General features: G+C 41.9%; 1 protein-coding gene across 1 annotated transcript; it reads right to left on the bottom strand.

Moving 5' to 3' along the window:
* Window positions 1–233: 233 nt before the first annotated feature.
* TVP23A (trans-golgi network vesicle protein 23 homolog A) lies at window positions 234–23,049 on the bottom strand. The gene is made up of 7 exons (XM_038419209.2): window positions 22,946–23,049; window positions 13,109–13,253; window positions 11,399–11,488; window positions 5,338–5,466; window positions 2,760–2,888; window positions 1,498–1,560; window positions 234–490 (listed from the first exon to the last, which is right to left on the bottom strand). Exons 1-6 carry the CDS (start codon window positions 23,047–23,049, stop codon window positions 1,498–1,500), a joined length of 660 nt encoding a protein of 219 aa, XP_038275137.1. The 3' UTR covers window positions 234–490.
* Between the last annotated feature and the right edge of the window lie 1,834 nt (window positions 23,050–24,883).

The following is a 24,883-nucleotide window of genomic DNA, read 5'->3' as shown; positions in this document are numbered from 1 at the left end:
TTTCTGTATTGCAAATAAATAATTTAAGTTAATGTCCTTGCTTTAATTTCCTGTTCTTCTTGTATGCAATCACCATAATATTTGAACACCAGCTAGTCCACCTGATGTCTCAAAACTTTATTCAAGTTTATAGAAATAAGTCACTTAGTGCATCAGAAGTTAAATCTAAATGCAGTATTTTGTGATACCTAAAATCTTGCATATGTCGTTAGTGAAATTAATCTCCAAAGATGTTCACATATAGAATTTATTCAGAAACTCTTATACATTAAATACATATTTTCACTGGAACATTTACCTGAGTCTCTTTTTTTAAATATTGGTACTTTCAAGCCTCCTTCATTTGAGGATTAATTGTAGTGTGCATTTCCATGCTGAGTTTCACTGGATAAGATCACTTTGACATTTTTTTTCTTTGATTAGTACAGTTCCATATTTAGAGTGCAGTCACTTTTAAATTTAGGATTGTCTCCTCTTTAGTGATCAGTGTCTGGGAAAAGAAAAATAAGTTTCAGCCTACTGGGAATAAATTACTAACCTTTTTTTTTTACTTAGACAAATTAATATTAATTTCTTGTATTACAAACAAGGAAACTAGAGGGCAAGTGTCAAAGGAAAATTAACTGCATGTGCTTTCAAATTTAAATCAATATAAACTTGACTGTGTAGCTGCATAACAGAATGAGTTGACTTGAAGGAGCTTGCTGCCTACTTGATTTATATCAATGAAATAAGTCAGTGTTCAGGTTTAATTTATTTGTAGGAATTTAATTCACCAAGTAATAAAGTGCTGTGTTGCCAGAAATCCCTCTCAAATGTGCCTTTCCTCTGCTCTTCTCATCCCAATCTCTGATTCCAGACCCCACTCCTTCATGCCAGAAATTAGCCAGAGGAAAGAAAGAAAAAAGGGATGGCTAATTACTCTGCTCTGCACTCACTCAAGAAGGGTATTCTCATCCTGAGTGTTAAGTCTTCTGACTTGTACAATGGTTACACATCCCAAACTCTGAGAAATGAGAAGCACGTATTGTAGGAAAATTGCAGTTGTCTTTTTTATTACACTTCTGAAATTATGCTGCCTGATCTATATAGTATGAATATCACAGAACTGAGTATTAGAAACACCCAGAGAGCAGGAATCCTCCAGAGGCTTTTGTCTTAATGATTAAAATGACCCCAATCATTAACAAACTCTATATTAACTTCTCAAACAGAAGCAAGAAATTTGCATGGTAGGATATAAAGCTAGTCTTTGGCCTGTTTAGGAAGGAAAATTTCAATTTTTTTACTTAACACATTGCCTTTTTATCTTAAGGTGTTAGCTTATAACTGCAACAAAGGAACTCTGTCACTAAAAATCTGAGTTTGACATGTTTTGATCAAGCAATTATTTTTACTCTTGTTCAGACAGGGTTGATGCTCTAGAATAGTGTTACTTAATAAATGTCTTATTGCTTATCCATTTTTCTAATATCAGTCCTCAACTTACAGTCTCACCTAGTGGTTATGTATTTCCATATCCTTCAGGACATCCATACCCTGAATTTCTTCTTGTCTCTCCTGTAGAATGAACACATGAAAGCTAAAGATGATTTTCTTCTAACCTAATGCTGCTCCAGCATTAGTATCTAGAGCAGGGGTCTCAAAAACACAGCCATGGGGTTATTTCCTGCAGCCCACCAAGCTCCCTGCACCCCTGGAGTTATTTCCTGCGGCTCCTCCCCCCCCCAGCGCACCACATCCCCACTCCTCTGCCTACCTGTAGGTGCTTCCCGCCTCCAAGGGAGGAGGTGGAGAAGAGGTGGTGGCTCACGGAAGGGGTAGAGTGGGGGCGGGGCCGATGGCAGCGTGGGTAGGGGCGGTCAGTGATGTGGCCCTCGGGCCAATGTACTATTCCTCATGTGGCCCTCGTGGCGATTCGAGTTTGAGATCCCTGATCTAGAACATCTACTGCAATCATTCCTCAATCATTTTTGCTGACGTCTCTAAAGTACTTTACAAAATCTTAAACTATTCCAAGGAGGTAATACAAGAGCACGGAATGGGTTTGTTATAAAACACATTGTCTAATTCTTTTATACCTCATACATGCAAACAAGACAATTTAGAAAAGTTACATGGTCACTTTTTCCACAATGCATGAGAAAAAAATGGTGCTTATTTTCTTAAGTTACTCAATTCTGCACCTTTTGAGAAAGTAGAAATTGATTTGTTGGTCTTTGCCATCCACATCCATAAAAGAAAAGGATGTAGTAGCAGCAGCAAGATATTTTCTTGTACCATACCCCAAACCATGAACAGAACTCAAACAAATACCAGGACAATTTTATAGGCCCTAATTACAGGCCACTTTTCAACAAACTTCTTCATTTATTGCAAAGCAGTCCTTGTCAATGGGTCCTTTTGGCTTCTCTGCTCAGGTCACACTTACTCTTTTGCAGTGCAGCAGTTAGACCGTACAATTCCCAAACTGGTTTTTCAGATTAAACATTAATTTTGCATTTCAGAAAGAGGGACCACTAGTCTGAGACTTAAAGTGTTGACAGACTTGTGCGCTGATATTATTCGTGCACAGGAAATCTGTAGGTCCACTTAGATGTATACGTGATGAACACAACTCACTATAAAGCACAACCTGGCATTCCTCAATCACGTTTATCAAAGTGTAAATCAGCATAATGCCCAATTCCTTAAAAGCTGCCGTGGAAAACACATACATAATGCAACTATTGAGAATAACAACGAACCTTAATACTTACCCTCTGAAACATCTGCTGTGACAAAAACCTTGAAGTTACTTTGCTGATGCTTTTTTTCCCTCCTAATTTACAGTGGATGTATCCATATAAGTTAGCAGCTTGAAGGGAGATTCCAGCTATGACAAGAGCCTGCAGAAGTTGGCCCAATAAAAGGTATTACCTCACCCAACTTGTCTCTTTATGAGGCTATAGACAATCAACAGCTTAGTGTGGAAAAATTGATAATGCTGATTAATGTAAGAAATATCAAAAGGAATTTACCTTCAAATAATAATTAAAACTGCATTTTAGGAAGTGTAAATAATCAGTAACACTCCTCCCTACCACCGACAGAAGAGCCTTTTTTGGGAAGTCTCACTTTACATTTCAAGGGTGGAAATCATTTTTTTTCCCCCAGCTCTGGTCTCACTCCTTCCAGCTTCACCCATTTTGTCAGTGCTTTGTGCCTAAAGTCTGACTCAAAAGAATAACTCTTTAAATCTACATAAAGTCATGTTCCCTTCATTTTAAGACATTCCTAGCCAAATTCTCACTACCCGCTATTTACAAGACCTTTATTTTAATTTAACCTGGAATGCCACAAATTTTACCTACAAAGGAGGTTCTATAATAATTTGCAAATTTATGAAAGACTTAAGAGTACAGTTTAGAAGATGTGCCAACATTTGCAGAAAGAATAATTTTAGTACCACAAAACAATTTGGTAAACATTTTCTAATAGAGCAGCTTTCAGAATCATAGAAATGTAGGACTGCTGGAGGTACCTCCAGAGTTTATCAAGTCCAGCCCCCTGCACTGAGAAAGAACCAACTATATCTAGACCATCCCTGACAGATGCTTGTCTAACTTGTTCTTAAAAACCTTCAATGATGGGGATTCCCAACCTCTTGGAAGCCTTGTTCAGACCTTAACTATCCCTATAATCAAAGTTTTTTTCCTAATATTTAATCTAAATCTCCCTTGCTGCAGATTAAGCCCACTATTTCTTGTCCTACCTTCAGTGGACATGGAGAACAATTGATCACTGTCCTCTTTATAACAGCCCTTAACAAATCTGAAGACATAACAGGTTCCCCCCCCCCCCCGTTGTCTTCTCTCAAGACTAAATGTGCCCATTTTTTTTAACCATTCCTCAGGGATCAGGTTTTTCTAAACAATTTAGAAAAGTTACATGGTTACTTTTTCCACAATGCATGGAAAAAATGGTGCTTATTTGGTGATTAAATGGTGACAGCCAAAAAACGATAAAACCTCTCCTCTGGACTCTCTCCAGTTTGTCCAAGCCTTTCCTAAAGTGTGGTGCCAAGTACTGGACTCAGTACTCCAACTGAGGCCTTACCAGTGCCAAACAGAGTGGGGCAATTGCCTCCTGTGTTTTATATATGACACTCCTGTTAATGCATCTCAGAATATTAATCTTTTTCTCAATTGCATCGCACTGTCAATTCATATTCAACATGTGATCCACTATAACACCCAGTTCCTTCTCACCAGTACTACTACCTTACTGGTTATTCCCCATTTTGTAGCTGTGAATTTGATTTTTCCTTCCTAAGTATAGTACTTTGCACTTATCCATCTAATTGTTTAATGAACTTAATAAAATTAATATTATTGGTAGTACTCTCTTCCAAAGAAAGAATCAAACATTTTCTAGAAAACAGTATCTTATTTTGGAACAAGTTTAAAAGGCCTCATTTCAAGCATATGCTATACACCAGTGGTCGGCAACCTGTGGCAACCCGCATGCGGCTCATCAGGATAATCTGAATGGTGAACCGCGGCCACTGGGAGCTGTGAAGGGCCATGCCTGCAGACGGTCAACGTCAGCAAAATGTCTCACGGCCCACAGTCAGATTACCCTGATGGGCTACATGCAGGCTGCAAGTTGCCCACCACCAATGCAAGCGATTTCAATATCTTTAAAATGTTCATCTTTACACGTACGAGTCCTGCTATAGGACTTGTTACATTACAGCCCTAGAAAAGCCAGTATGGTGGTACTGACAAGAAGCAGCAATTGCTTATTTCCAGTAAGGCCTGCCAAAATATTAAACGATGCAGTGTGACAGAGTGGTCTGTTGCAAGTCATGGAGACCAGGAGGCTGGGTGGTGCAAGGATTAGAGGATGTTAGTACAAATATTATCCAAGTCCCAAGAAGACATGCAAAAGTAAAACCCAACTGCAGAGTGGTTTCTCCTTTTCTGTTTCTCTGGAACTAATAGTTTTTTAGTTTGGGATATTGTATAGGTGGAGTTTTCTGAACTGAAGCTGCAGTGGTGGCTGCCAGCAGAAACATTTGACTCAGGAGAAGAGGGTTGATTGACCAGAACCTAGTGAGGGGTGGAGAGTAAGGAATTATAAAGTCTGTGCCAGGCCTAAGGAATTAACTTCAGTTTGGGAATAGAAACCTGCTCTACAAACTTCTTGAAGCTGTCATTGTAATCTTATAACTTAAATTCTTACTTCCTACAGAATCTAACTTAAAACTGTATTTTCAATAGACTTGTTTTTCCACTCCTTTCCCCTTCACTGCACTTATCACCTACAGCTCATATGGCGTTACCCCATGCTTACCAGCCATTTCAACTTCAAGGAAAACAAAGTGCTAAAAAAGAACACTGTCCAAATAACTGGACAGATAATCAGTCCAAGCCAAAAGATTCGAGCTTCAACTTCAGTTGAGGCAGCTATGCTTGTAGATACCTAGAAAGAAAAACATTTAGTTTTAGTTACCAAAATATCCTAACAGTAGTTAAGGATTGAGACATTCCTTTCACAGGTAATTTGTATGCATTTATATGTTCCTGTTTCTGTTGTGTTTTATATAATATCAGCTGTAGCTTAGCTACTTGAAATAAATTATTTCCTATTGCCTGGCTCTATGCTTCCTTAGACTGGCATTCCCTTAACTGAAATCATTGCAGCATTGGAAAACAATATACAGCTTCTAAATACAGTATGAATTTTATTTACACAGACAGTCATGCCCTGAACTCTACTTAGTACCATAGGTATGCTGGGTAACTAGTTGAACCACCAAGCATTTTAGACATTTATATTCTGCATGAAACCGCCATTAAAATCCAAGTTTATCTTCAACAATATGAAAGGAAACATACTAATTGATAGAACTCAGTTGATTTTATTTAAATGATACAGAATTATGAAGTACCCTAGAATGAGTACCCTAGAACACTGTTTAACAGGCAGGTGTGATGGGGCAAGGCCAGTTGGCTATGGAAGAGTAGTCCTACTGGGATCCGGGAAGTGGGCGGGCGAAGCCCGTCCACTGCTAAAGGATCCCCCGCAGCCTAAAAGGGGGATCCACAGGACCTAGATACCAAATAATTCTGGGGGACAACTAATGAAACAACAGGGACAGGAGTGTGGTCAAAGGGTCAAACGAAGGGAACTGGACGGGGACACCGAGCAGAGAACCCCGGACAGTGCCCACTGCTCCTCAAAGGCGTCAAGGGAGTCAGAGGATGCCGCCCAGAGGAACTCTGCCTGGATACGTGAACGGACCGAGGATCGGAAATAGGCCCTACAGTCACAGGAGACTCCATCGGACAACCTCCTCACTCTGGTTTTATAGATGGCCATTTTAGCTAGGGCCAGGAGGAGGTTGACTAGGAGATCCCGTGACTTTGTGGGGCCACAGATAGGGAGTGCATAAATAAGAAGGTGAGGGGAAAAGTGCAACCAAAAACGTAATAAAATATTGGTGAGGAGCCGGAATAGGGGCTGCAGCCTGGCACACTCCAGGTATGTGTGCGCGCCAGGATTTCCCTCACACCACAAAAGGGGCAGGTGTCTGGGATTGAGGCTATGGAAGAGTAGTGGGAGATAGATATATTAGCTCCAGGCTAATCAAATCCCTGGTACCAGGTTAAGTGAAATGGAAGCTGCTCCAGGTCAATTAAGACACCTGGGGCCAATTAAGAACTTTCCAGAAGGCAAGGAGAATGCTAGGTTGATTGGGACACCTGAAGCCAATCAGGGGCTGGCTAAAACTAGTTAAAAGCCTCCCAGTCAGGCAGGTGGGTGTGCATGACAGGAGCTGTGGGAAGAAGTTGTGCGGTTGGAGATGCTGAGTAGTACACACCATATCAGGCACAAGGAAGGAGGCCCTGAGATAAGGGTGAAGTGGAGCTTGAGGAAGAGAGGGCTGCTGTGGGGGAAGTAGCCCAGGGAATTGTACATGTCATGTTTCTAAAAGATCAGCTAACACAGCTGATACTATTAGGGTCCCTGGGCTGGAGCCCGGAGTAGAGGGTGGGCCTGGGCACCCCCCACACCTTTGCCCCTGATCAATCACTGAGACTGGGAGACAACAGAGACTGTGCAAGGAAGGAAAACTTCTCCTTACCTCCCTCACTGGCTTATGATGAAAATGGCTCAGTAGACTGTGACCCTTGTCTCTAGAGAAAGAAGGGTTATGTGGAGGGTCACAGTGAGCCTCTGAGGCTAGCGAAATCCGCCAGGAAATGCAGGACCCACGGAGGCGAGGACAGAGCTTTGTCACACAGGATAATAATATTTTAGGAGCAAATTGTGAACTGAACTGCCTCTTAATTCTCAAAAATCAAAGTGTCATTTTGGCTCATATTTAACTTCACCTTGGATTTTGGAAAAACTAGGAGCACAGATCAGTCTACTCCAGTGGTCACCGACTAGTCGATGCTAGAGACTCTCCCAGTCAATCGCGATCTCTGTGGGTGGCAGTGGGGCGGCCGCTAAGGCAGGCAGGCTGCCTGCCCCAGCTCCCGGAAGCGGCCAGTACTGCCCCATGGGGGGCAGGGGTCTCTGCGCGCTGCTCCTGCCTGCAAGCACTGCCCCCCCAGCTCCCATTGGCCACAGTTTTCTGTTCCTGGCCATTGGGAGCTGCAGGGGTGGTGCCTGAAGAGGGGCAGTGTGCAGAGCCGCATGCCCCCACACCTGCTCCTCCCAGGCACGCGTTGGGGTTGGGACAGGCAGGGAGCCTGCCTTAGCCTCACTGCGCTGCCGACCAGGACCCGCCTGAGGTAAACGCTGTCCAGCGGGTGGCCGCACCTTAGCCCTGAGCCCCCTCCCCGAGCAGCACCCCATACACCCTCCTGCACCCCGACCCCTCTGTCCCAGTCCTAACCCCCCCCGCCTCCCAGAGCCAGCACCCCATAACCCCTCCTGCACCCAACACTCTGCCCCAGCCTGGAGCCCCCTCCTGTACTCAAACTCTCTCCCAGAACTTGCACCCCTCACCCCAACCCCCTGTTCCAGGTTCAGCTCGGAGCCCCTCCCACACTATGAACTCCTTGGCCCCAGACCAGAGCCCACACCCCCTCCCAACCCCCTGCCCCAGCCCGGTGCAAGTGAGTGAGGGTGGGGGAGAGTGAGCAACGGAGGGAGGTGGGGAGGCTTTGGGGAAGAGGCGGGATAGATCCTGGGTTGCCCTTAAATTCAAAAAGTGATCTTTTGCGTAAAAAGGTTGGAGACCACTGGTCTACTCTAGACATACCTTATGCTGTGTAAAATGCTCCATTGCAAATGAGCAATGACATAACTATCTGGAAAGCCACCTAGAATAAATTGGCATCCTATATGTTTCAAGCTTGCAACATTCTACAATTTAGAAATCATGAAATGCAAGCCAGCTCTTCTATTATTGTGTATAATAATGACAGATTTCACTTTATTTGCACAAATTACTATTAAATGTTTGATATATTTTACGGTGAAGGTCCTGCCTAGCACCACGCAGACTTCATTCTTTGTTAAATATGAAGGGAATCCTTCAAGATTACTGTTTAACTTGGTAACTGCAGAGCCATGTCTGAGCTGACTCCTGCAGAGGTAACTCAGACACTACTGCTAGTTAAAGTACTAATTTGACTTTAACATATTCTTGTATGCACAAACAGAATTGTTTTCAATCTACAAAAATGCTGAGTTGTCTTGAGTGAAAGTGGAACGTATGAAGAGCTAGAGTGAAGCACAAAAAGGGAGGCAATGGTTTAACTAGAGCAAGCCTTCCACTCTTTGCAAAGTAAAGATCAGTGCATAGGTCTTGTAAACAAAGAGTGTGGCTTTTTTATAGAACATAAATCCAATATGGTCAGAAAAGTTATAGCATCCAAGTTGGAAACACTGATGAATCTTTACCCCAACAGCTTGCTAGGAAAATTTATAGCATGTCCTCAGCATATTCCCACTCCGGGGATACACCAGTGGGTGCAGCAGACTGGAACCTTCTCATAGCAGTTTCTGTTAGAGCACTCATGCAGTCCTTGGCATTCCAGAATGTTTGAAGGCGAGCCCAATATAAAGGGGGCAAGGTGCCCTCTACCACTTCAGTTTCTTCCAACAGGGCAGTAGCCTGACATGAATCTCTCTGGATCCATCACACCCAAATCATTCTCTTAAAAAAAAATGCAGTACCTTAGCTTAGTATAGTGTTAAACTTTAGTTTTTTATTCTTTGTTCTTAGTTGAGATTTCAATTCCAGTTCCATGGCAGATCTGAAAATTTAAGAGATCTGACTTCATAAGGTGTGCTTTTGTCCAGCAGTGTTCCTGGAATGCGATGCCTATCGCAGAGCATTATACCTGCAGAGAGGGTCACTCTCCAAAACTACACAAAGGGCACCAGAAGAGACTGCAAACCTTATTGCTTCAAGCAGCTCTGACTGCAAAACCTCCTGGATCATACTCATCCAACGGGTCCTGCATCTAAGGTGAAAAGGCCAGTGTCAGCTTCTCACACCTTGGAGAGTGAGAAGATGAAAAATACTATACATAAGGTTCTGATCTCTACCTCAGGGCAGATCACCTGATCTAAACTTTAAGTGCTCAGACAGTCAATGCTGAACTCTGAAAAATCTTGATATTGGTGTACTTTGGTTCCGAGAAACACAGTGAAAGACAAGGCAACTCCTGTTAGCAGAGCCAAATCCTATTCAGGAGACTCCTCCAATCTCTTGGATCTGGATCAAAACATCGGTTTCTAAATCAAAGACAAGATTTCAGGTCAGGGTAAATCCTTGCCTAAGAGTCATCCCCAGTTCTGAAGATCACTTCAGATCTGAAGATTATTCCAGAGCTGGCAGTTGTTCATCCGCACCGCACCAACTTTTACTATGGAAGCCCAAATGCCTCTAAGGTTGGAATAAGAGGAAGGCTCCTGTTAGTTATTCTCAGATCTGTCCACGAGAGAAGAGAAGGTTGGATGAGTTGTTGCAGATATCCCCAGATACTTCTTCCCCCCCCCCCCGCCACATCAAAACAGCAGAACACTACCACTGGCACCACTTAAGTCTGTTCTTGAATAATTGCTTCAATTAAAGCTTTCAGGTTTTTCTATATCCTCGAAAGTTCACGTAACAGCTAAAGCTACCCATCAGGCCCAGAAAGATAATTATGAAGAGACTTGCCCATATGTATCCACCAGTACCAGCATGGGATCCCCATTTAGTCTTTATGCAGCTAATGAAGCCTCCCTTTCAACCTACAGCAGCCTGTTCTCTGTTCCTTCTATTTATTAAAATGGCTTTCACAGTAGCCAGAACATCAGCTAGGCAAATGAATGAACTACAGACTCTTTCTGGCTAATCTTCCATTCACTCTCTCGCAAGAATAAGATGATGCTCTGTTCTAATCATCGATTCATTCCCAAGGTGATATCCAACTTTCACATTTGTCAAACTGAGGAAAGCATCCATTCTCTCTCTTGTTGGAGATCGGTTACACGCTACTTCCATAACATGCCCTAGCCATGTTCCAATTGCATTTCTGTAAGTATGCTACTTGGAGCTCTATACATACATTTACAAAACACTGCTATCTGGCCTTGGCTTCAGTTAGCACTCTTAAGTCCCACCTTCCCACTTATAAGAAAGTTTGGCAAGCAGTACTCCATAAATGGAATAGTAACCTTCATTTCTTTGAGTATCCTCTTACTTACTTGTCCTTTGAGATGGACACTCCCCACCCACTTTCTTGGAATCTTAATAGAATCTTAAGTCTGAGGAAGTGGTGAAAGGAACTGAAGTAGCAAAAGGTACCATATGCCTTTTTATAACCTTGCCCTAGTTCATTCAAGAATGCAAGGGAAAGAGGTAGGAGGGATACATGAGCACTCTAATGGGCACTGCTATGAAAAGATTCCACTGTCTGAGCTGCACCCAGGAATTTTAATATGCAAAGTCCATCTCAAAGAACTCTGGTTATAGATAGGTAACCTTCATTTCCAGCACAGTTCTTGAATTTCAGAACAGAACTGCCGTCAGTAACAGGAGTGGGCAAATAGCTATCACATGATGTTCTCTCTCCAGGAAATAGAAACTGTAAATCTACAAGCAATAAGATTATATAAATTATGTCATAAAACCAGGTTGTTGTCACCAAGGTCAAAGTGTTGAAACTGTAGCACAACAAAAGTTTAGTGCTATGAAAAAACCCTCAAATATGCTCTCAATTCCTTTAATATTGCTCTGTAAATTTACCCCAAGAGCTGTAAAATCTGGATAAAAATATCCTTTACACATTAAAATTCCAGAATTAACTACACTTAATAGTGTATCATCGCTACTTATCAGCTGTTTATCATTATACATTGTACCATGGATAATGTTTTACTATAGTTCTTACTTTAAAAGTACCTTTTTTGCTTCAAAAACCCAGTGGCTTTTTCCATCTTCATCAATCTGGTTCCACCAACGTAAGCCAACTAAGAGTCTTCCAGTTACATTCTAGAGACAAAGTTAATCAATTATTTCCCTAAATCAACTAGCTCAATGAACTATAGAGCCTTATAATACGGTTCTAATATAAGCATTAATACAATGCAATTTTATTTCAGTGGAAAAATGTCTCTCCCAAATCAATTACAAGAGGAGTTATTCAGCTAGTTAAGTTCATCAGGGGCACACGCAGTCACACTGTGAATGTAAGAGGGAAAATCCAAAATGATATAGAACAGACAGGAAAGAGGAACATTCATTATAAACAAGCAAGTAACAAAGATTCACAAACAAGTTAGGCACTAATTTTTACATATGAATGATTACTGTACAAATGTTTCATTATATCAACATGCATCTATAAACTAACATACCAGTCCTTGTTCCATTTCTCTCCCTTTTCCCTTCATTCTAAGACTTTCTTTGAATGCGAGGTTAACATATATATTCAATTGCCCATTTTAATGCATCCAAAGGCCCTTGCCAAAATCAAAATATAATCTATATTTAGTATAATACAGGAACAATGTTTATTCAGTAACTTTTGAAGTAAAATGGAAAGCCACATATGTAGGTAAGGACATCCACAGGCTTTATAGCCCAGGTAACTTTCTTTCTTTCTTCTAGGCTTCTTTTCTTGCCCAGACCAAAAAAAAAAAAAAATCCTAGACTTAACATATAGATCAATTTTTATCTCTTTGACCAAAAATTTAAATACATTGGGGTTTTTTAAAGTTGTCCAAAGCTTTCTAAGACATCGTGACCAGGCAGAAAAAAATTAAAAGTTTGTTTTCGTCAGTTTGTCTTCATTTTAAAATTGCTTTTCAAATAACTAGTGAGTAATGACAGATTTTCCTGTCACTATCATTAGACTTTGCTACAAGATGGGGTCAAATTCAGAAGGCCCATCACATTAGTGGCAATATTGCTGTCTTGTGCAGTTCAAACTGTAGGATCAGGACTTCAGTGATCCTGGGTATCTATGCAGAGCCTCACTGGTTTCTATGGGGGTTCAATGCAGGCACAAGAGTCTACCCACATGGATTTGATAGTAAAATCAGTGCCTTAGTCCTTCTCTCTGATCCTTTGCATTTTCCCTATTATTAACTGGTTTAGAACTGCATTAAAGCTATGGGGTTATATTCTGAAGTTATTACAAATTTATGGTATCTCTCTTTAAACTTTCAGGGTGCCTAGACTCCAGGATTTTTAAAAATGTATAAATGAAAAATTATGTTAATGATTTTTCCCCCTCCTACATCAACAGCTTCTCAATCTCAAAGGCCCTGATATTATAGCTATCATCCTTTTTGGAGCTCATCAATGAATTCTGCTCTTTAAATTGAATGTAAAAATCACTAAGGCATAGAACGCTACCTTACCTGATTCCAAAGGCAAAGCATAAACAAGACTACCATAGGTGAGGTAACTTCCTTAATATTTGTACTAAAACATGTAAATGATGCTTCCATCTAATTAAAACAAAGCTGTTCAGCAAGTTTAATAAAGGAAGAGCAGTACACGATTATCTGATATTTATTTTTCACTGTATTTGTCATTAAGAAAAATCAAAATCAAGAAATAAACAGAATATTTCTAAACTTCATTATTCATTCAGAATGTTCTTACCTTAACCGACCAAAAGTCAAAGGACAGAAGGAGAAGAATAATGACAAAACAGGCAACAAAACTTTTGCTGAACCAGTCACAGAGCAAGTAGGTAACAATAGCGCTCACTCGGAAAAACAGGTGAAAAAAGGTAGCCAGGGGATGCCTAGAAAAACAATCCAGAACACTTACTAACTTGAGAGAAAACATATTACAATATTTACCAATGTTGCAATTTAATGTTTATGAAATGCTATTGAAAAACATGTGATATCTACTTAAATGCATATGATTAATTTGTTGAATAAGGGATCTACATCCTATCATAGTTTTCCCACTAGCTAAGTTTCAGCATAAGACTAAAAGGAAGATTGTGTTGCCTATTACCTATAAACATTCCTTCTTCTCCCAATTTAGAACAAAAAAATCTAGCTTCTTTTATCATTTGTTGTAGGTAGTCCCCTGGCATATTGGTGAGACTAGGGGCACACGCAATCCTGGGAGGGACTAGGGAGACCTTGGTATGGGAAAGAGGGTGCAATTAGCCCCTGGCAGAAGGGGGAGAACGCAGGACCCTGGTACAGGTGGAGGGTTAATTGAGGACTGAACCCCTGGTGGCGGGGGAGATTGGAGGACCTGGGAAAGAGGGTTGTACACAGAGACCCAGGAATGGGCGGGGGGGGGAGAAGGGCACACAAAACACCTGGTGCGGTGGAGGATGGAGATACACAGCCCCTGGCATGGTGGGGGAAGGTGGAAATGGGGGTGGCAGGGAAGAGTTTCAGGGGAACCCTGAAACAGAAGGGGATAGGAGTGTGGCACAGAAGGAGCTTGTGGGAGAGAATGGAGAAATGCAAGGAGCTCCTGGTATATACAATAAGCTTAGCCTCTACAAGCTGTGAAGTGTGTGACTTTGAGCTCAATTTACATTTCCAATGGTTAGTTGGACCTGTTCAGCTGATAAGCAAAAACCCAGACACTTAAAGTAACCTTGTCCCTTTGGAAAGAAGGTGAAATTGTATCTGTCCTGTTCAGCAGGAATGCTGTTTTATTGAGGAATGTTTTATCTTGCTTACTCAACAGATTCCATCCGCAAGGTAGCAGACTAATATTTAATTAGCACATATACTGATTTCAGTGTTAGCTTGCCAATTAATTTTGAAGGCATTTCCATTTTAGGACTTCACCTATCACTACCCTGTGCCAGAAAAACACAATTCACCTTCTGAATAAGGCAGCTAATTTGTTATAGTTAATCAAAAATTAGTCCAATTTCCTGTTTTAATAATTAATGCTATTATGCAAGGTATAGCAAAAATACTGTATAGCAGTGGTTCTCAAACTTTTGTACTGATGACCCCTTTCATATAGCAAGCCTCTGAGTGCGACCCCCACCCCTTATAAATTATATGTATTATAATTTTATATATAATAACACAATTATAAATGCTGGAGACAAAGCAGGGTTTGGGGTGGAAGCTGATAGCTCATGACCCCCCCCCCAGGTCAAAACCTCCCAACCCTCAGCTTGAGAACCCCTCCTGTATATCTTTACTGATCCTCTAAATAAAGTTATTTTTTTAAATGAATAAGAAATAGCCAACACTTAAATTTGACAAGTAGCAGGAAGGGAGAGCAGTAGACCCAGTGTTGGATCTCCAACATAAAATTCACAATGTTGCCTGCATATAAAATGTTGAAATTGTCCCTATAAAGCTGCCATTAATTAGTATAGCCAAGTATTTATAAAACTTAAGCAGCAAGATACAGTAATATTAACAGATCAAAATACCTGGCTGGGTGATTTGATATTATCCAGAGGTGAAGATGAACTTATGGAATAGGTCCTATCGAAAATGATTACTTCCAGAAATGAACTGACATTGCTAGAAGTCTTGTAGATGTTAACATTTAAATGAATTAACTCTGACTAAAGTAAAAGATTGCAAAATAAGTGTAAAGCCTTAATGCAATAGTTTTCTTTGCGTTCCAAATGTGATGTTTAAGTTTTAGTTAGGAGTGGGCAATGATAAATTTTTGTAGATAGTAGTATTTTCAAAAGGATATGATTAACATATGTTTATGCCAGAGAGTTATACTCAAATGGCACTATGGTGTGCCATGTTAATTTCCATATCAAATCCTTTTTCATTTTTTCCCTTATCAGCCCAGCAAACTTGCCATGGAATCTGAAAACTAAGCTTTTCTGGCTCATTAATCCGCACCAGTCAAAGCTCCTGCAGTCAAGACTTAGTTAATAATTGTTTATGATGTGCTAGCCAGAACAAAATACTTCATTCCTCCAGAACCAACTGGCAATGCAGTGTTCACAGAAGAGAGAAACTCACTTTATTAAAAAAGCAAGAACGACACTGGGAACAAATCCAGGTAAACAGATGAGTCGATATTTAATCACTCTTCTGTTTGTACCCACACTAACCTCAAACTTTCCAAAAACCATCTTCTAGTTTACAACTAAGCATATGAAATTTTAGATGAAAGCTTTTTTTTTTCCTCCTTCCTCTGAGCAGCTTCTGTGTAAAGACAGGATTACACTGGAAAGTACTGGGAGTACTGAATTACTATTGCAGATCTGTAACGGGTGTCAACCTCACTCCAGTAGGAATAATGAGGAATGTACGTTTCACACTTTCTGATTTTAACAGCAATTCAATATGGGGAAATGTAGGGCGTTTGAGCTATACAGTCATTGCCAGGATGTCTGGGAAGACCTGTGACATTAATTAAATGGCCCAGAAAGGCATGTAACTGTTACTCTCTGCTGTGGTAAGTACCAAGGAGAGCCTCACATAAAAGGTGCATTGTGCTGATGTTAGTGATGGAGCAAAACCAGGCAGACAAGTGGTGGGTAACGGCTGCCAGAATAGACCAGTTGCTGGAATGTATTAGCTGTACTAATGTTGAGGGACATCAGGGTGTTAATAGTGCTACCAGGACTTAGTGATGTTCTGATCCCAGACTTGGATAGGTGTTCACTGGAAGAAGCATCCTTCGAAGCAGCAGGATGACCACAGCTGGAGATGGGACAGGGCTCTGAGATGTCACCAAACATTCTCTCTCTCTCAGGTGCTTGGCTGGCTGGTTCTTGCTCACATGCTCAGGGTCTAACTGATCCTCTTATGTGGGACTGGGAAGGAATTTTCCTGCAGGTCAGACTGGCAGTGACCTTGGGGGATTTTTGCCTTCTTTTGCAGCGTGTGGGTGTGGGTTACTTGCCAGGATTAGCTAGGTATATCTCACAATCATTCTCCTGCCACTGTGGAGACAATGATGAACTTAGGGTCCTCCAATTCTCTGTCTGTGGCACACAGTAGTCTAGTCTTCCGTGGGCTGTAATACTTTGATCTAATTCCAGTTGTTGAGTTTCGTGTGCAGGTGCTGGGTGGTGTTGGTAGCTAGCATTACATTAGCAGACTAGATCTGATGGTCTCTTCTGGCCTTAAACTCCATGACTCTATATTGAATATATTATTTGTACTGAAAATTCTGGGTCTGGCTTTGGACTAAGGATTTCTACACCATGCTCAAAAACTGTTCATTGGAGGCTGATTAGTGTTAATCTAACAGAGGCACCCCGCAAGGAAATGAAACATAAAACCGGGTAAGGTTCTTCAGGTGGCAGTTACTTATTACAAACAAACAAAGTGTTCTTCCCCTTCAAGGGCCAAGCAAAGCAAATCCCTTCAAATGTGGATACATACAAAAAGGGACAAGTATTTAGGCTTCCCTTAACCTGCTAGATAGTGCTGTGGTTTGCTTCAGTTCCCCAAGCCATTCTCTGTTCCCTTTTAGAAGGGAAGTCACTGATTATACAACTGTAGTCCCTTCTAGATTCCTGCAAAGGTCTCAGCAAGCAGCTTTAAGCAACTTTTAAAGAAGCAAGTTAATCGTTGCCTCACTTCCCAGGAGTATAGGTCCCATTACAATTGTTAAAATTGGGAATGTATTTTATTTTTTGCACCACATACTGTCATTTGCAGGAGTTTTGGCAAGAAGGCAGTGGATGTTGAGGAGGAAGTGATGCAATGAAATGCTGTCTCTCTACAGATTATGAGACATGCTCTACAGCTTTCTGACTTCTTCACAAATTAATGTGTCCTGTCTCTCTCTTTTTATATATTGGGTGGTTTTTTATATCCAACACCTACACTTGGCTTCCTCTTTGTGGGAAGTTCAGAATGTAAAACACAAAGATAAGTGGCATAATTAGTTGAAAGGGCAGTTAGATTTATTTTTCACCATGGAAGCCTGTAGCTAAAAAAAATTGGAAGGTAGGATTACGATAAACTAAAACAAACTGCATATTCGGCTGAGTGACGGCCTTCTGCTTTTTCTGAAGATCCCAGCATGGTATCCCAGTCAATCTTGTATTGCCATTCCAGACAATGCTGAGCAAAAGTGTAATATTTTATTCAATGACTTCAGCATTTTCTTTACTAGCTTATGACTGACACCTTTTTCTACTTGGGAACAGTGACTGAAGTGTGTTTACCCATCTTAGTTGATATATGTCATGCTATAGCAAATACTACTGACTAAGTAGTTGGCATGTAGCACATGGACCACCTTACAAGGATTTAGTCAGTCAAGAACTTACTCACAGAGCTAGGGTTCCAGCTCTTCTTCTTTGTGCATGTGTGCATATGTATGTATATTATAACTTACACTCCATTGTTTAAAATAACCTCTCAGAAGCTTAAAGAATTCCACGTTATTGTATTTCAGTGTAGTCCATTTCTGTTTATGCCAAAGGATCTTTAAATTAATCTGGTACAATAATTTACTTCCTCATTTATGCACCAGAAGAGAAAAAAAAAAACCTCTCGGAATAGATTTGTTGACTTGTTCACTCTTCTGCTTCAGAGCTGCAATTGACAGTTTCTAGTTCCTACTATCTAAATAAGCTTTTTAACAGAATATTCCCAAGCAGAAAAGTGCTATAAAGCAGGTAAAACATTAAGCCAGAACACCTGTGTCCCTTTTGAACAAAGTTAAATGTATACCTTTCGAAATCCATTCACAGGTAAATGGTATTTATCTATACTTAATTCAATATTATTTCTGCAACAGGAAACACCCTTTCTAAAATCCCTCTAGAAATACAAGGACAGTCAGAAGAGGCCAACGTAATTAGTAAACAAAAAAGCCAATTCATATTAATATGCAGTTCAAAGAAATAGCATCATGATTTTTCTAAGGTGATTGCTAGAGTTTGGTATTAGAGGCAGAGAACTAAGTGGATAGGATTTAAAATGTAATGACCCTTTAGCTCTAGTTCACGCATTCAAAGCCAGTACCAGGCAAAAGTAACCAAAATTTACCATCTCACACTCTGATCCTGCATTTGTATGGCATACACTGGGCTCCACATGGGTACTAATCTGCCTGTGAACTACACGCTGCAGGATCGGGGACTTATAGCTGAATGATTGATTATAAATTAATTTGGCAATTTCAGTTCAATTCTCAGTGGACAATGGCCATCAAGGCAGTCTTAGAGCCTGTCTACACTGATTTTTCTACCATTTTACTAAATTTAGTTACATTTGGTGCATTTCCCTAGTGTGGACATAGTTATACTGATATAAAGGCATTTATTGAATTAGTTTTACTGAAAAATTATATACTTATGTTTTACACCTTGATACGATTTAATTACATCCATACTAGGCAACTGTACCAATGTAGTTAAATAGGTGTAAAAAGTGAATATAGACAACCCCTTAGTAAATAGGAAGCAGGGATACTTAATTATCAGGCTCTTGTGATGGTGGCCTGTAAAAAGAAACAATGGGTATTTACTTTTTTTTTTTTTATTTAAGGCAGGGCTCAAAAGGTTTTTGGTGGTTTGTTTTTTACTTTTTTCCCTTTTTATTTAGAAATTCAGATCCTGTCTTCCAAGAAAAACAGGAAACACTGCAGTCAAATGAAAAACTAAACTAAAAGTAGGTTGACACCTATCTAGGAAATGAAATCAGATTGAAAAGGGAAATTTTTCTCTTCAGAATGTTAAATTTTCTCTTGTCAAATATCAAATTCAAATACCTTAAAAGTTGAAAGCTCTTGTTAAGGATTAACAGAACTACCCCTTAATTTAAGGGCCTACCGAATATTCTTGGTCCTCTAATGAAGAACTACAGCAAAACAAGACAGACCTCACATTCCTTTTATTTCTAAGATGAAACAAGCAGAAAATAACCTCAAATCACACAAAAATTCTTTACAAAGAAGCAAAATTTTCCTTTGCAGGTCACTTCAAAGACGGTATCATGAGGCGAGGATGCACTGATTGGATGGCATGGGGAAACTTACATTGCCTGCTGCTGTACTTGATTTATGAATAAAAGACTTCATTTTCAGAAAATGATTATATAGCATCATTGCTATGTGTTGTTAGGTTTGCATTGCTCTTTGCAGACAATACATTTCCTAGCTCAAATAGCTTACAGTCTAAGGCCCCAATCCTGTGTTTCAGTCTAGGTAGGCAGACCCTTGTATCTACACAGAGCCCCACTGATAGTGATCTGCTCACATAGATCAGAGCATAAGATTGGGACATAAATTTAAAACCTGACATGACAAATGTGGGAGTAAGTAGAAAGGAGGATAAAATCATGGAGTTGCTTTGGTTTACGCACATGATGGTTCTGTTAGTTTTAAGTAATTCTGTTTCCAAACTGAAGTTGTGTAATTCATGCACATCTCTCTGGTATCTGGAATGGGATGTGGCGGGGGGCGGAATGTAAGTGAGCACAAGCGAATGTAGAGGAGAAAACCAGGAGTAAATGTGAAGAGAAGAAGGAACTAGTAAGGGGAAGTAGTTACCTCCATCAACACTGGGGAAAAAAGTGGATGCAATGGTAAGACAAAACAGATAATTTTTTTGTCTATTTGGTGTAGCTCCTATGCTATGTGCTTTTTGAACAAAGAAGTCCCTGCACAGTCCCTGCCTGAGGAGTTCATTCTAGGACTAGACAAACAGAAATTGGGGGAGAAGGGTATAACCTACAAGCAGTGCTCAAAAGACATGATTGAACAAGTCATGCAAAATGAGGTTTATTTATCAAATTGAAATGAAGACAATGGTTAAGTAGAATTAGTGTGTCTGTAAAGAGTCTAATTTGAGATTAACAGTAAAAAAAAAGCTACAGATGTTTAAAAGAGGAAGCGAAATCATTTAATTAAAAACAATGTCAAGGTTGAAAGGCTCAAATCTTGCTCTATTTTTATTTGCCCTTAGTCTTAGAATTGTACTGAAAATCTAACAGACTAATCTACTCCCCTGCCCCTTTTCTTTAAATAATGGAGCTCTTCTATTAAGGAAGATTTTGTAAGCATTTAAAGCACTTGTGAGCAACTCCACCTTGCTTTAAATGGAGTTAAATAATTTGCTCCCATGAAAATTTCATTTTAAGCTTTCAAGGAATTATTATTTAAAAACCTCTGGAATAAGTAATGATAGACTAGAAAATACAATCTAAAAGCCAATTCTTCTAGATTTTCTTTTATGTTGGGATCCCAACCAACACCCATTTTGAAGCCAGTAGAAGTCGTTCCACTGCCTTCAATATGTATTGGATCTGGACTCTACTTCTTTATTTATACATATGATGTGTTTAATCTATTCTTAATCAATTTGCCACAGTTGTTTGTAAGAATATTTTGAGAAAAATACCTTCCTAAAACTTTGCAACATTCAGAGCGGCCATTTACTCATCCTACACATGCACTTTTTAAAATTAATTATAGCAAAGTCTTGCACAATTGATCTTGTCTGTAGGGGCTAAGCTGCCATTTTTCTTTTTCTTTTTTTTTTTTTTTTAAATTGAATAAATTCAGTCCGTTCCATCAAGATAAGAGGAGGCAAAGCTGATTTTGTGTCTGGTATATTTTCATCAGAAAAAAAAATGCTGGGGTGAGTAGTAAATGTGGCATAGCAAAAATATCTCAAACATTAAAGTATGCTTTTGGGCAGTTGTGAGGTATCGTCAAAGTAATTATCTTTTGCCTATTAATGAAAATCTCATATCTCAGGATTATATGAAAAGAGTTTTTCCTTAGTCTCTACTCAGCTATCTCATATCTACTGCTGAGGTACTCTGTAGCTGTGCACCCAGCAGAGGAAGCACATGCTAACCATTGGACTATTCCTAGAGCTGTGGTGGTATCTGATGCCATCAAGTAAGCAAACTTGAGCTACCATGACTTGCTCATTTGATAAAAAAAAAAAAAAATTGCTAAACAGAAAAGCAAAAACAAAAAATAAAGCAAACTAACACTTTCTCTGTCCACTAGTCTGCCCTTTCAATTCTCTCCCTTAAAAACTAAAATGTGACCTGTTTAACACTCCACATTCAGTTTTTGAAAGTAGTTGTTGGACTATAAATGAAATGACCATAAGGTAGGTACACAACTGGATGAAAGACCATACTCGAAGAGTAATCATCAATGGTTCTCTGTCAAACCAGAAGGTTATATCTAGTGGAGTCCTGCAGCAGTCAGTCCTGGATCCAGTACTACTCAATATTTTCATTAATGATTGGATAATGGAGTGGAGAGTATGCCTATACATTACAAATGAGTATGCTTATTTTAACAAATGACACCAAACTGGGAGGGGTTGTAAGCGCTTTGGAAGAGAGGATTCGCATTCAAAATGACCTTGACGAACTGGAGAATTAGTCTGAATTCAACAAAATGAATTTCAATAAAGACAAGTGCAAAGTACTTCATTTAGGAAGGAAAAATCAAATGCACAGCTAGAAAATGGGGAATAACTAGTTAGGTGGTAGTCTTGCTGAAACTGATCTGAGGGTTATATTGGATCACTAATTGAATATGAATCAACAATGTGATACAGCTGCAAAAAAGGATAATATTCTGGGATGTATTAACAGCAGTGTCATATGTCAGACATGAGAGATAATTGCCCCACTCTACTCGGCATTAGTGAGGACTCAGTTGTGTTCCATTCTGGTCAACAATCTTGAGGAAAAATGTGAACAAACTGGACTTCAGAGGAGAGCCACAAAAATGGTAAAAGATTTAGAAAACCTGTGAGCAAAGGTTAAAAAAAATGGGTGTGTTTCATCTTGAGGAAAGAAAAGACTGAGCGGGGGTCCTGATAACGTTCCTCAAACATGATGTAAAAAGAGGATGGTGCTCAGCTGTTCTCCATATCCACTGAAGGTAGGACAAGAAGTAGAGGGCTTAATCTGCAGCAAGGGAGATTTAGGATAGAAATTAGGAAAAACTTTCTAACTATAAGAAACTCTGGCATACTCTTCCAAGGGAAGTTGTGGAATCACCATCATTGGAGGTTTTAAAAACAAGGTTGGTCTAGGTTTATTGCAATGGTAGACCCGCAGCCTAATCAGCACATGGCTGTGTCCCATGTGACAGCCTCAGGGCCATACAGATAGTATATATATTGTATGGATGCAGCCCACATAACACACAGAAAGCTGCATTGCGGCTCACAATGGTAAATAGATTGAAAACCACTGGGTCCTGCCCCATGGCAGTAGGCTGGTCTTGATGACTTCTCAAGATCCCTTCTAGTCCTACATTTCTAAACTACTGGGGATAGGACAGTTAACTTTGGGGGGTATAAGGGAAAGAAAGAAAGAAAGAAAGAAAGAAAGAAAGAAAGAAAGAAAGAAAGAAAGAAAGAAAGAAAGAAAGAAAGGACAGCTAGTTTTCATGCACATTGAGGAGCATCTTCCTGTTCTGCTTGTCTATCAGCATAACCAGTGACTTTCCCACAGATTCCTGCTTTAAGATACAGCATTTAAGGGAATAATCATGTAATTTACACTAAATTTCTAAAATATTTACCTGATTTTTGCTTTCCTTAACGCCAGTTCCTCTTCATTCCCAAAGTCAAGAGACACATCCTCAGTGTCATCCACTAACGGCTGGAGAGAGAAACCCCACAACATCCAGACATCAATGGAGAACGAGACAAGTCCTCACTGATACTCCAATTCCCCCAGCCTACACCCCTTCCCTCTGCCCCAGCACCCCAATTCCCCAGCCTACACCCCTTCCCTCTGCCCCCAGCACCCCAATTCCCCCAGCCTACACCCCTTCCCTCTGCCCCAGCACCCCAATTCCCCCAGCCTACACCCCTTCCCTCTGCCCCCAGCACCCCCAATTCCCCCAGCCTACACCCCTTCCCTCTGCCCCAAGCACCCCAATTCCCCCAGCCTACACCCCCTTCCCTCTGCCCCCAGCACCCCCAATTCCCCCAGCCTACACCCCTTCCCTCTGCCCCCAGCACCCCAATTCCCCCAGCCTACACCCCTTCCCTCTGCCCCCAGCACCCCAATTCCCCCAGCCTACACCCCTTCCCTCTGCCCCCAGCACCCCAATTCCCCCAGCCTACACCCCTTCCTCTGCCCCCAGCACCCCAATTCCCCCAGCCTACACCCCTTCCCTCTGCCCCAACACCCCCAATTCCCCCAGCCTACACACCCCTTCCCTCTGCCCCAGCACCCCAATTCCCCCAGCCTACACCCCCTTCCCTCTGCCCCAGCACCCCAATTCCCCCAGCCTACACCCCCTTCCCTCTGCCCCAGCACCCCAATTCCCACAGCCTACACCCCTTCCCTCTGCCCCCAGCACACCAATTCCCCCAGCCTACACCCCCTTCCCTCTGCCCCAGCACCCCAATTCCCCCAGCCTACACCCCTTCCCTCCCCCAGCACCCCAATTCCCCCAGCCTACAACCCTTCCCTCTGCCCCAGCACCCCAATTCCCCCACCCTACACCCCTTCCCTCTGCCCCCAGCACCCCACTTCCCCCAGCCTACACCCCTTCCCTCTGCCCCCAGCACCCCAATTCCCCCCAGCCTACACCCCCTTCCCTCTGCCCCGCCCCCCCCCATCCCCCAGCCAACACCACTTCCCTCTGCCCCCAGCACCCCAATCCCCCCAGCCTACCCCCCTTCCCTCTGCCCCAGCACCCCCAATTCCCCCAGCCTACACCCCTTCCCTCTGCCCCCAGCACCCCATTCCCCCAGCCTACACCCCTTCCCTCTGCCCCCATCACCCCAATTCCCCCAGCCTACACCCCTTCCCTCTGCCCCCAGCACCCCAATTCCCCCAGCCTACACCCCTTCCCTCTGCCCCCCAGCACCCCAATTCCCCCAGCCTACACCCTACCCTCTGCCCCCAGCACCCCAATTCCCCCAGCCTACACCCCCTCCCTCTGCCCCAGCACCCCAATTCCCCCAGCCTACACCCCCCTCCCTCTGCCCCCAGCACCCCAATGCCCCCAGCCTACACCCCCTTCCCTCTGCCCCCAGCACCCCAATTCCCCCAGCCTACACCCCCTTCCCTCTGCCCCCACACCCCAATTCCCCCAGCCTACACCCCTTCCCTCTGCCCCCAGCACCCCAATTCCCCCAGCCAACACCCCTTCCCTCTGCCCCCATCACCCCACTTCCCCCAGCCTACACCCCCTTCCCTCTGCCCCCACACCCCAATTCCCCCAGCCTACCCCCCTTCCCTCTGCCCCCAGCACCCCAATTCCCCCAGCCTACACCCCTTCCCTCTGCCCCAACACCCCAATTCCCCCCAGCCTACCCCCCTTCCCTCTGCCCCAACACCCCAATTCCCCCAGCCTACACCCCTTCCCTCTGCCCCCACACCCCCAATTCCCCCACTCCTACACACCCTTCCCGCTGCCCCCAGCACCCCAATTCCCCCAGCCTACACCCTTCCCTCTGCCCCCAGCACCCCATTCTCCCAGCCTACACCCCTTCCCTCTGCC

The sequence above is a fragment of the Dermochelys coriacea genome, chromosome 10, assembly GCF_009764565.3.
Source record: "Dermochelys coriacea isolate rDerCor1 chromosome 10, rDerCor1.pri.v4, whole genome shotgun sequence".
Lineage (NCBI taxonomy): Eukaryota > Metazoa > Chordata > Testudines > Dermochelyidae > Dermochelys > Dermochelys coriacea.
Note: the sequence above shows the minus strand (reverse complement) of the source record. Positions and strands in the feature narration are given on the sequence as shown.

What these genes read in the sequence shown, in the direction of transcription:
- TVP23A (XM_038419209.2), bottom strand. Translation starts at nt 23,049, where the DNA reads ATGTTGTGGGGTTTCTCTCTCCAGCCGTTAGTGGATGACACTGAGGAT. An exon ending in TTAAGGAAAGCAAAAATCAG is followed by an intron (nt 13,254 to 22,945) that starts GTAAATATTTTA and finishes TTGTTTTTCTAG; the next exon opens with GCATCCCCTGGCTACCTTTT. An exon ending in CACAGCAGATGTTTCAGAGG is followed by an intron (nt 1,561 to 2,759) that starts GTAAGTATTAAG and finishes TTCATTCTACAG; the next exon opens with GAGAGACAAGAAGAAATTCA.